This window comes from Antechinus flavipes, chromosome 2 (genome assembly GCF_016432865.1).
Source record: "Antechinus flavipes isolate AdamAnt ecotype Samford, QLD, Australia chromosome 2, AdamAnt_v2, whole genome shotgun sequence".
In the NCBI taxonomy this organism is placed as follows: Eukaryota; Metazoa; Chordata; class Mammalia; order Dasyuromorphia; family Dasyuridae; genus Antechinus; species Antechinus flavipes.
In genome coordinates this window covers 509,248,864-509,261,928 of record NC_067399.1, presented here as the reverse complement: position 1 = coordinate 509,261,928, position 13,065 = coordinate 509,248,864, and the positions used below count along the sequence as shown (strand labels likewise).

The 13,065-nt window shown below is 32.3% G+C and overlaps 1 protein-coding gene across 4 annotated transcripts in view; it reads right to left on the bottom strand.

Annotated features, from left to right (window-relative positions):
- SEC16A (SEC16 homolog A, endoplasmic reticulum export factor) overlaps positions 1 to 13,065 on the bottom strand; it is a 51,856-nt gene that overhangs the window by 16,832 nt on the left and 21,959 nt on the right. For all 4 annotated transcript variants that reach the window (XM_051980319.1, XM_051980321.1, XM_051980322.1 and 1 more), the window contains 12 exons: positions 12,856 to 12,998; positions 12,388 to 12,449; positions 12,143 to 12,281; positions 11,427 to 11,672; positions 10,402 to 10,499; positions 9,223 to 9,304; positions 7,715 to 7,832; positions 7,421 to 7,532; positions 7,008 to 7,113; positions 5,314 to 5,454; positions 4,047 to 4,160; positions 3,563 to 3,755 (listed from right to left, as the gene is read on the bottom strand). In XM_051980319.1, coding sequence (XP_051836279.1) covers positions 3,563 to 3,755; positions 4,047 to 4,160; positions 5,314 to 5,454; positions 7,008 to 7,113; positions 7,421 to 7,532; positions 7,715 to 7,832; positions 9,223 to 9,304; positions 10,402 to 10,499; positions 11,427 to 11,672; positions 12,143 to 12,281; positions 12,388 to 12,449; positions 12,856 to 12,998 — 1,554 coding nt within the window. The remainder of the gene's footprint in view (positions 1 to 3,562; positions 3,756 to 4,046; positions 4,161 to 5,313; positions 5,455 to 7,007; positions 7,114 to 7,420; positions 7,533 to 7,714; positions 7,833 to 9,222; positions 9,305 to 10,401; positions 10,500 to 11,426; positions 11,673 to 12,142; positions 12,282 to 12,387; positions 12,450 to 12,855; positions 12,999 to 13,065) is intronic.

Here is a 13,065-nt window from a genome sequence, read left to right as displayed (position 1 = left end):
TGTTACATGAATAGTACTATCATTATTCAGATGTTCTCTAATTATTGGACATAAAGGTGGTTTTTAGGTTTGTTTACTTGTTGTTTTGCTACTAGAATCTGATTAGCTTTGAATAATGTTTTGTAGGCAGGTCTCTTTTTCTTCTCAAACTTTGAATATACCAACATATAGTACCCAAATCACAAACTCCCTGGAAACCTGAATAGACTAAAGTGAAGTCAATGACTTCATGAGGCAACAAAAAATATTAAAACAAAAAGCAAAAGGCTGAAAATACAGGGGAAATGCAAAGTATCTCAGCAGTAACTGACCTGAAAATTAAATCAAGAAGAATTTGAGAATCATTAATCTATCTGAACACCATGATCAAAAAAAAAAAAAAAAAAAAAAGCCTAGACATTAAATTTTCAGAAATCTTAAAATTGCTTGTCTTGCTTAGAAATAGAGGGCAAAGTGGAAACAAAAAGAATCCATTAGTTACCTTTTGAAAGAAACCACATGATGAAAACTCCCAGGGAAATTATAATAAAAATCCAGAGTTTTACAAATCAAAGAACAAAAAATACATCAACAGCCAGAAAGAAAGAGTTTGTGACCTGAAGAGCCAGAGCCAGGATCACACAAAATTTAGCAGATAGCACTACATAAAAAGTAGAAAAGTTGGAATACAATTATCTAGAACAGGCAAAGAAGATGGGCTTATGGCCAAGAATAATCTACCCAGGAAAACTAATCATCACACTAGAACACAAAAAAATGGATTTTTAATGAAAGAGAAAACTTACAAGTAGAGGACCAAAGATAAAATGCTTAAATTCAAATAGATTGTTGATAAGTTGTACAGTGTGTCTGGGTTCATAGATTTCAATTAGATAAGCCCTAAGAGTGATACTATTAAATCTCGATAATCTTAAGAATGAATAAAGGGAAGAGGAAAACACTGAGATGGGATAGAATAGGGGAAAACCAAGGTCTCTGAGAAGGAAAAAAAAAAGGAAAGGTAAATTAGGGAAAATTATTTCACATAATCAAAACACACTAATTGACACCTATAGAAATAAAGAAGAAGAAAAGTTTAAGTGTCTGAATTGATCAAAGGAGCATGCAGAAGCATGCATGCGTGCGCGCATGCACACACACACAGACACACACAGAGCTGGATACGAAAATCTACTTCACTAAACACTAAAATAATCAGGAGAAGGAAAAAAGGAGGGGAAGCAGATTAGAAGGATAGATTAAAGAAGAGATTCTAAACAAAACAAATTCTAAAGATTTACAAAAATATTTGCAACTCTTTTTGAAGTGGCAAAGAATAGGATTCTGAGGAAGTATTTATAAATCAGGGAATGGATGGATAGTATAGGGGATGTGATAAGAATACTACTGTACTGAACTTTTATCAAAACATGATACCCATCTCCAAATGGAAAGATGAAAAACTCATATTACAGAATGAGATGAAATTTTTTTTAGTATGACCAATGTGGAAAACTGTCTGGATAACTATTCATGATTTCAATGGGTTTTGTTTTCCTCATATTCTTAATTTGGGGCAAGAGGAGAAGTGGGATGGAAAGATAAAAAGATGGATCTTAGCTGATTAAAACAAATAAATCTTATAAAAATTAGGATTAAAACATATATAAAACTGTAATAAAATGACTGAATCAGAACTACATATACATTATTAACTACAGTAACTTTATTTTTTTAAAAATGTAAATAAAAGGAAAAAAGGAAGGAAAACTGAAAGGTAAAAGAATTTCACTTAAGGGCATTAAAGCCATAAAAGCTTTTTTTTTTTTTTTTTTTTTTTTTTTTTTTTTTTTTTTTTTTTTGCTTATTTGCTAATTTGTTTGGTTCCAACTTGTTATAAAGCTAGAGGGTTTGAAATAATATAATGTCTCTCTTCTGTATGTTTATTTAATTGTTTTTGTTGCTAGGTAAGTTTATCATTAAAAATAAATTTTTAACATAAGATAGTTGATCTATGTCAAAATGAAAAAGAATGAATAAAGGGTGTAAAGTGAAATGAACTTAAGGAAAAATAGAGAAGGAAAAGGATAAAATAGAGCCAGGTTTTTCCAAATAAACACAAAAGAAAAGATATAATAAAAACCTTCAAGAAAATAAAACTATCATAATCAAAATTATCAAAGGGAAAAATGTAGATATAACAAATTATAATAGAACTTCCTCATTAAAATATCAGAAGCAATGGAGATAGGAAAAAAATTAATGAAGACATTGATACATGTTCATGATGGATAAATAAGAAGAAAAATTGACAGTTAAAGAAAAAGAAAACAAAGTGTAAGATAAAATTTTAAAAGGGCTTATTTTATTTATCTCCTATAAAGACTCCCATAGGCTAAGTTCTCTTCAGGACTAAGCCTACTATGAGGTACTTTCTTTCTCTCCTATTAATAGTGCCTTCCTTCTAATGGCACCTTTCTCCCTGCTCTAGCTAATTCTGGTTAGTCTAACAATCTGCTTTCTCAACTCTATTTCACATTTATCTTTCTTGATGTCTAATTCATCCCTTCATTTCCTCTATTAACACTTCTTTCCCTAAAAAAAAAAAATAAATCTATTTTTTGCCAATGAGGAGAAAAAAGACTCCCACAGTACACTGAACAAAGTAAATGCATATTCAGTGTTCACTTTTTGGAAGAAATGAATGATGAGTAAGACAAAATGAAAAGTTATCAAAAAAGATCCTACCCCAAAATTGAGTAGTAAGAGGGAATAACACAAAATGGGTACAAATTGTACAACCGAATATAGCTCAGAATAAATGAATACATAACTCTAGAAAAAAGCAAAAATAGTACTGACTATCCAAACATATCAAAAAGAACTATGAATGTATTTAAAATTTTTTTCTATATGATTTCCACTAAAATCATTTGAACAAGTAATTAGGTTTTACCATCTCTGTTTCTTGCAGTGTCAAAGGAGCAAAAAGCCCTATACTTACCCACCAATGTACAATAATTTTATGTACATTTGTGCTAATGTTAACTACTCGTAATCTTCCTTGCAATAAATTAATGATAATTCAAAACTTCATACCAACTATATAAAACTTTCCTCCTTATAGAAGTATTAAGATAAATGATGCAAAATTGAATATTTAATGACTATACAAGAAGAAAATTAATCAAAATTGTGAGGGTAGATGCTTTCTAATTAAAGTAACATGTTTTGTAGATTTCCTTATTATTGCTAATGATAGAAAAATATTTCTTTTTGGGTATATTGTGATGAAGAATAGCACTCAATCTATAATATAATCACATGCAAGTTTACAGAAGTCATTATGCAAAAGAGTTATAATACATTCATTAACAATTCATAAAAAATCCTCAATTCATAAAAGATCAAAGCAGCTCCCTCAAAGTGATAATAACTGGATAATCTTTTCCCTTAGTTGCTGATTATTCCTTTGTTTTCCTGATATTAAAATATGAAAAATTCAAAGCTTTCATTTTCAAAAAGATTTCTTCTAATTTCTCCAGCATATTTACTTCTCAAACAAAAGGTTTAAAGCACTTACCTGAAGGCATAAGGCGAATGTTTTGGTTAGACTGCTCTGTATTAGGCAACAGTGATGCTAATAATGGGTTGTCAGTTCCTGGGCCAATTTCTTGACTATGTTCCGTGCCATCATATTGCTCCACTTCAGAGCTTGGTGTACTTGGGTACTGATGTGGTGTTGCTCTGTCCTGATTCCAAATTACATCACCCTCCTATAGGAGAAATATTTCAGCCATTTTTCAAGAAGGTAAAAATTTCAGGAAGCATAATCTGCATTATAACAACCTGAATCGAGCATAAAATATCAATTATTAGTATTTCTCATTTATTCTCTCTTCACAAAAGTAACATAATTCAAAGTGCCTGTTTTTTAAATTAGGAATTCTCATAAACACAATCATTTAATACCTATATCTAAAATTTCAAATATGTAAATAAATAAGGAAACAATTTTCTGAAACAAAACCCACCAAATTGTCTTACAATCAGAACAAATTCTATACCTCTATCTGCCTCTTCAACTGCTGAAGCTGTATTAACCAAGTAGGTTCAATAAATGATTCCTGTTCTGGTTTCTCTTTTATTTGAGGATCAAAGAGTCGTAACTGGGAGGCTATCTAGAAAAGCACAAAAAATGAAGACTGTTACTATTATAACATTTGCCAAATCAAAATCACTTTTCAAAATAATAAAGCCTAGAGCAAATGCATCTTCAATGCTAGTGCTGGAAGTTTTCAATGAACTCAACAGTTTATAGCATGCAAAGTTAATAGAGCCAACCCTGAAACTAATAAGAGCAGAGGTTCATGTCCCACCTTGTAAATACACTAACTGCATGACTCTGGACAAATCATCTCCTGGTTCTCTTTCCTAATCAGGGATCTCTTTAGACCAGTGAAATCAAACTAGAGATCCAGACTTCATCCCTTGCAGACTTGTCATCTGACTATTTTTTAAAAAATTTTTTGTCTTTTTAATTAACAAGCATTTGTCTTTTTCTCCCTCCCATCTTTCTCCTGTTGATTTAAAAGGAAAAAAAACCCTCAGGAAAAATAAAGAAGATTTTTGTTAAGTCAAGCAAACCAAATTTTCTTAATTTCAAAAACTCAACTTAAATTCATTTTTGTTATTTATTTAATACCAGTAAATATGTAATTCTATTTAAAATATTACAGATATGAGCACATCTAAAAACAATGAAATTACTGGATGGGAAGAGATGTATTTTAAAGTTGCACATTTATATGAAATATGAAATTATATAATATTTTACCCCACTCAATGAAGTTTCTTTTGTGATAAAAAACAAAGGCCATCACTATTTTTAGTGTACCAAGTTCACCACAAATAAACTGGCGCAAGGGAGTAGCTAAATGGAATAGAGGATAAAGTACTGACTCTGAAGTCAAAAAGATCAAAGTTCAAATCCATCCTCAAGACGCTTAACATTTACTAGCTGTGTGATCCTGGGCAAGTCACTTAACCCAAACTGCCTCACCAAAAATAAATGAATGAATAACTGAAATGAAAATTACCAAGTAGTTTAGGATAAATTAGTACAAGTCATTAAGTAAGAACCACTTTACTAAAAGATAAACATTATAATAATTATGGAAGAAAATTTATTCAGTTCCTATTACTGTTTGCTTAATAATCAGTTACTACAAAAAGGAAGCTTAAGTTTTAAGTCAGTATTTCATCTCTCTAAACACATCATGATTTTTATGCACTCAGATAACCTGAAAAAGACTTAGTAAAAACAGCAAGCACCTGAATGAGCTGATTAATCAGCACTGGTGAATACTGGCGTGGTTGTTTGAGAATAGTTTTAGAAATGACTTCGCAGTAATGAAAGGCCTGTGCAGCAAGTCCCATTTCAGCCAGTCGACAAGCATAGATGAATTTGAATACCTAAAGGAAACAAATAAGGATATATTTTATGCCTTTCAATTATTATCTGATTACCTCTCACTGTTTATGTTTACTCTACTCTAGAAAATCACTCATCATATCTGAATTGGCACAATGTTACAAGCAGATAGCTTAAATCTTTAGCACTGGCACTAGTTAGCATTATCATTTCCAAATTCCACTCTTCTACAAAGTCATATAAGATAATACTCATATACACTGCCTCACTCCCCCAAAAAGATGTTTTCATATTTTAGTTTTTGTTTCTTCTCCAAAATTACCTTTGGCTTAGGAATTTTATGATGCTAAACATAGTAATGACATACTTTAAAGGAAAATAAGTCATTAGAAACAAACCAGAAGAGTAGGAACTGTTCTATCATAGCTCATTATATTACCTGCGCTATGATTTAACTTGTGTCCCCTAACTGAAACAACAAATATTTAAATTCTGATGTAAAATTTCTTAACATTAGAAGGAATGAAGGAAATTTCATGGCATGGTTCATAAACAGATCCAACTTTGAGAAACTAAACATTTTAGGAAATAAAAGATTTTTAAAAAAATCAAAAAACAAATAATTATAAAATCCTTAAAGCAAATGGTTTTTGATTTACCAAAGAAATTATTTCTGCAGGATTATTTTCTGCCTCCTATTCTGCCTTAAATCTCTCATATTGATAATCTATTCTCTATTCAGTGGTCAAAGTAACATTCCTCAAGGATAAGTCTGGCTATGTCATTCATCTCCATATTCCCATGTACTTCCCTCTCCCCTCTACCTCTCAGAATCCATAGTTTTCCTTCAAAATTCAATTCAAATATCATCTTCAATATGAGCCCTTACATGATTCCATCATAGCTTCAAGTGCTTTTATTCCAAAAAAAATTATCTTGTGCAGTGTCCCAAAAGTCTTAGTATAGTTATCAACTTTAATACCTCAGTATACTTCTAAACTATTAAAGCTTAAAAATATATTAAGATTTTTGGAACACTATATTTTATTAAAAATGTTGTAGACACACTGTTACATATTCATGTTATCTCTCTCTCTCTACAGAATATAAGCTCCTTGACGAGCTTAATTATTTACAAGCAATGCTTGTTAACTGATTCTGAATATTTACTGTCAAATATTTTCTTGAAAAGATTGTTGGTGTTTTTAATTTTTTTTTGGCTGAGGCAATTGGGGTTAAGTGACTTGCCCAGGATCACACAGCTAGGAAGTGTTAAGTGTCTGAGGCCAGATTGAATTCAAGTCCTCCTGACTTCAGGGCTGGTACTCTATATACTGCACCACCTAGCTGTTCCCAAAACAACAATGCTATCTCTGGGGAGATGGCTCCTTCATGTGAGCTCTGATAAATAATCTCCCCAATCACATTTTGGCAGTGATTTGAGGAGCTCCTAGTTGATTGGTGGTGTTTTTAAAAAGTTAAAATTTTAATTATTTAATCATTAAAATGAAAAATGAAAATTAAAAAAAAAGACTAATTTCCTGGCCACTTAGATTCATAAATTGTAGATTCAAAATATAACATCAATTCTAACCTGGAAATTAGGCAAGAAGCATGGCTGGGTTCCCAGTGACTGCGCATATTCATAGGCTTCTGTTCGGTGAATAGCTTCATTGGTTGCAAATTTTAAAAATGGCAGACTATTAAGAGAAAGACAATTATATCAATCTGAAAAAAGGAAAGTACTTCTGATCAACAACAGCATGTGATTCAAATGTATAGCTAAGGTGAATCACCTAGAACTTTACCTATATATAGGGTTTTTTTTTTTATTTTACTGGCACAAATATCAGTCATTTGATGAAAAAATGGTTTTGATTTTATGAAAAGAGGAAAAATCAAATGAAAAAATAACTAGAAACTATCACCTGAAGTTTTGGAAAAAAAGATCAGTTTTTTCAAGAAAAAATAAAGAAAAGAAAACACTGTAATTATGTGCTTCCTTACCTGTGATTTGATCCAATTAGGACAAGTTTTGTAGTTTTCTTAGTGTAGACACCAAATCCAATTTGGGCCATTAGGTAGCAAAAGTGTGCAGCATCTAAGAGGCCTTTAGAAGCTAAAGAAACAGAAAAGTATTCATCATTTTTCAAAAGAGGAAAAAGTTACAAAATTCCTGAAATTTACAGAAACAAACAAACAAAAAAAAGATTGTATTCAAAATATTTCTGATAACATCCAGTAAACTTAAAACAACTTGTTCACATTAGACTATACTTTTAGTATTAGTAACAAACTTACCAAGAGTATCCCCCATAGTGGCGATTGTCCTTGACTCTACATCCATATTATTACTCAAGTTGGACAAAACCATAGCAAGATGAGGTCTCCAATCTCCCCATTTCTCATCTCCACAACACTAAAAATAGAATAAATCATTTTAATACATAAGAAAGCTATTTTAAATTATATAAAGAATGATTTTTTTTTTTTTAATTTTTTTTTTTTTTTTTTTTAATTTTTTTATTTAATAATTACATTATATTTACACTCATTTCTGTTCCGATTTTTTTTTCCCGTCCCTCCCTCCACCCCCTCCCCTAGATGGCAAGCAGTCCTTTATATGTTGGATATGTTGCAGTATATCCTAGATACAATATATGTTTGCAGAACCGAACAGTTCTCTTGTTGCATAGGGAGAATTGGATTCAGAAGGTATAAATAATCCGGGAAGAGAAACAAAAATGCAGATAGTTCACATTCGTTTCCCAGTGTTCTTTCTTTGGGTGTAGCTGCTTTTGTCCGTCATTTATCAATTGAAACTCAGGTCTCTTTGTCAAAGAAATCCACTTCCATCAAAATATGTCCTCATACAATATCGTTGTCGAAGTGTATAATGATCTCTTGGTTCTGCTCATTTCACTTAGCATCAGTTCATGTAGGTCTCTCCAAGCCTCTCTGTATTCATCCTGCTGGTCATTTCTTACAGAACAATAATATTCCATAACATTCATATACCACAATTTACCCAGCCATTCTCCAATTGATGGGCATCCATTCATTTTCCAGTTTCTTGCCACTACAAACAGGGCTGCTACAAACATTTTGGCACATACAGGTCCCTTTCCCTTCTTTAGTATTTCTTTGGGATATAAGCCCAATAGAAACACTGCTGGATCAAAGGATATGCACATTTTGATAATTTTTTGGGCATAATTCCAGATTGCTCTCCAGAATGGTTGGATTCGTTCACAACTCCACCAACAATGCATTAGTGTCCCAGTTTTCCCGCATCCCCTCCAACATTCATCATTATTTTTTCCTGTCATCTTAGCCAATCTGACAGGTGTGTAGTGGTATCTCAGAGTTGTCTTAATTTGCATTTATAAAGAATGATATTACCAAATGTAATAAAAACAACTTAGATCAGAAAAATGTGAAAATTCATGGGTAATTCCTTTTTTTTTAATTATAGCTTTTTTATTTACAGGATATATGCATGGATAATTTTTCAGCATTTAAAGTTGCAAAAACTTTTTGTTCCAATCTTTCCCCTCCTTCTCCGCCCCCCCCCCCCACCCAGATGGCAGGTAGACGAATACATGTTAAATATGTTAAAATATATGTTAAATACAATATATGTATACATGCCCATACAGTTATTTTGCTGCACAAAAAGAATCGGACTTTGAAATAGTGTGAAGGAAATCAAAAATGCAGGTGGACAAAAATAGGAATCATGGGTAATTCCTAATAAACTAAATAAAAGTCTAAAGTGTAGCTCCCTCTTCTGAGAGTCAATAACTTACTGTAGATGCAGCAGGCATTCTTCCAGACATGAGCTGGTAAACAGTTTGTAAGGGATCATTAATTGGAAGGCTGTTGGCAAACCTACAATTACATAAAAACAAAAAGTTACAAAAGTTCAGCTTTAGGGAGATCATACTCAGATAGCAAGTATCTATTCAGCACCTATTACATGCCTGGTCCTATGATAGGTAGGTGGGGATACAAAGACAAAATCAAAACTGTTCCTGCTCTCAAGGGATTTACATACTATTAGGAGGTCAATATATTTAAGTAAATATGTAGGTAAATATAAAGTATATTCAGAGTAATTTCTAAGGGACACAAACAGCCAGAAGAGTGGAAATCAGGAAAGGCCTCATTTTAAAGGGATTCCTAGGAAGTAGATGTTGGAAGTACATTACAGGAAAGAGGCTGGTGAGGAAAGGTAGTGGTATATCAAACTACACAAAGGTATGGGGAGAGAGGAGATAGAATGTTGTATATGAAAAAACAATAAATAGATCAAATGGGCTAGAACACAGAATGCATGAAAAGGAATAATATGTAATATGTGTGAATAGTTGTCTGGAACTAGATCGTATTGAACTTTAAATACCAAAATTGTCTGAATTCTATCTTAAAGGCAACTGGGAAGTATCACAGTCACACCTGAACTTTAGGAGTTTGTATGGATGACAATTCAAAGAGGAAATGTGAAATTGAACAGTCTTATTCCTTCAAATCTTTCTATCTGACCCAACCATACCAATAGTGCAGGCAATATGTAATGGAGGCTTAAATTAGGATGGCAGCGGAGAAGAGATGACAAATGTGAGATGTTATGAAGGTATAAATGACAAGTCTTGACAGCTGACTTGAAATGAACAGTGAAGGACAGTGAAGGATCTACATTAAGATAGTCTGAAGCAAAAAAGTACATTTTGATGAAAAAAAATGACAAACATGTATCCTGAGGTGAAATTAGGAATCCTTAGAATTTGTTTTTTTGGCAAGAATTAAGTGAAAGAATCCAAAAAGAAATACAGTAACAACAATTCTGAAAGGGCAGCATAACTCTAGGAGAATTTACATCAGCATATGAGACCATGAAGATAACATGTGTCTTTGAAAGAGTGAAGTGAAAAGTGAATTCATTCTAAAAGTGTATGAGAAGTTACTGCCAAATTAAAACCTCTTACCTGGTCATAACTCTTGCATGTGTTCTACTGTCCATTTTACTAGCAAGTAACAGAGCATGTCCCCATAAGCCATGTTTCATTGCAGATTCCAAAGCATCCTAATGATATTAAAGCAACCAAAAAAAAACAAAACCCCACAAAACCCAATAGAAAAACAATTTTTTAACTTTGTACAGCATTAATGAATGTAATAACTTATAACATACAAACTTAAATGACCACATTCCCATGTATAACATGCCAATTATTTCAAAAAGAAAGCTTTAACGGTGAATTACCAAAAAAATTCTGTAACATGTATAGCTTCCAAGAATTTAAGTTTCCATTAGTCTCTTAAATTTTCTCAGTATAGAGAATGTATAGTTTTAGAAATTAGAATCACTTCTGAAAAGAGAAGTTTCATCAGTGTTTCTTTGGACTTTTGGTCTAGTAAAGGGATTACTCCTGGGATTCTGAATCTGTCAATTAAGGTTAACATCTCTATCCATAGAGTATCCCTTTCACAGTCAAACATATATGATGAATTATATAATTCTAGAAAATATATAAAACTTAAAAAAAAATTTTTTTGGCTTAGAAATAGAAATAGTCTTAACAGCAACAGATGCTACTTTGCTAATGAAATTTGTTCACACTAACTATGTAAGTGGATCATTAGTAATACCATACACCAAATATTAGATCTATTACTGAAGCATTCCAGGATGTGGTAATATAAAGGAAAACTCAAGTCCATAACCAAAATTCAGCTTTGACTGAGTTTGAGACAAATAAATCTTCATCACTTGCTGCACTTAAATGAACTTTACTATCGATGCTTTATCATCATGAACATTATTCATCAATTCCTCATCTTATAAGCATCATATCTTAGACTCTCTTTACAAACTGTCACTTTAAATTACAATTATTCAACATATAAATCCATTGTACCAAATAATACAGCATGCCAGAATGCTAAGTATTTCATTTCTTACCAGGACAGTGAAATTACCAAAAAAATAAAGTATCAAAGAACTACTCACCTTTTTACGTCCATAAAGAAGCAGCTCTCTAAACCTCTCTGTTTCTTTTTCAAGACTATCAATAGTTGTTATCAAACTGTCAGTGAGAAATGAGAGCTGAGCTTCACCAGACTCTTCCTCTTCTACTTGTTCCACAGCTTCATTAGTAAAATCAATCAGGTTTGCCTCATTGGGTGACTTTCCAGGAAGCCACACCGTTCTGTGATCTCGTAGCAAAAGCTCTGCAATGTCTGTTCCCACAACAGTCTGTGAAGGTCATGGGAGAAGAAAAGAGAACTGTTAGATGCTCCAAGAAACCACTGTGAAATGTCAAGAAGCCACATTAAAAAGTGAGAGATTCTTGATATCCAGAAATGAAAAAGGCACTTTATGACAAATGTAAGTTTAAAAAATGAAATTAGGTGAAGATTCCTTAAAGATCTATTCAGATGAAGTTAAGTCAGGATACATTAGACTCATGGGCCTTTATTAGTCTAGAGTTGGCCAAAAACACCTATAAAATGAGAGACTGAAATTATTTGCCTAAATTATTCTTATTCCTCCTCCCCAAATCCCCTAGCCCACCCAGACAAAGGAACTTCTCATCCCATAAGCATCATGCCCAAGATTTTTCACAAGCTTTTATGCTACAACTACTCAACATAATAAACCAATGATCACAAGTTCAAAATTCTTTAAATGCTTTTCAAAGCAAAGGCTAACAGAAAGATACATACCCCATTCTGTCTGCATAACAGTACAATAAAATCCCAAAGAAGACCTGCAGATTCTTTATCAATTAGATTTTCATTCCGCAAACATTCTGTAGCTTTATTCTGAGCAAAATTGATAACATCCACTTTATGGGTATCATCTCTGAGGAAAAAATAGTAACAAAAATAAAAAGTTACTGAATGTAACAGAAAGAATACAATATGCGGTGCCACAAAAGCATTATAAAAAACATTACTAAGATACATACTTAGCAAGAGGTCCAGGGAAGGATCTCATTTCTTCCTGTTCAGAAGTATGTTGCAACATAGTCTAGACCAAAATATATAAGTAGACATCAGTGTCCTGTCTGCATGATGTGGAAATGCATATTGTGAATAAAGATGACATCCATTTTGACCAAAAATGTATTTTAATTAAATTGGAAATGCTGTCTTTGGTTCTCTGCATTTTGTTAGAGAGGAAGGTAAGAGTTTATTGCTTTTAAACACAATGTAAAATTGTGATGGAATTAGATTATTCAGTACAACAGTGAGAAAGAACAGTAAAAGTTCCATCTAGCATCCAACATTTTTAAATCCTTAAAACTATGCTCTAATAGCAAAGGCATTAAGAAGTCTAAAAATAGAAGTTTTAAGGAAATGTAAATATTTTCCCTAGTTTCCTATTTCATGGCAATAATTCACTGGCTATTATTTTTCATATGACGTGTGATTACCTCCATGCTGTGTATTTCAACCAAAGCTGGCTGTCCTTCAGAAGGCAAGTTTGGAAGCACTTTAATAAGATGGCCTCCAGGGCCAAATCTTCCACAGACATGAGGCACTGAAAATTTCTCAGGTGTAGTTGGTCTTGATGGAACTATGTTTTAAAGAAAAGAAAAAGAATATTTTGTTTGATAAGCATTTACTTTAATGTTTCTCAACTG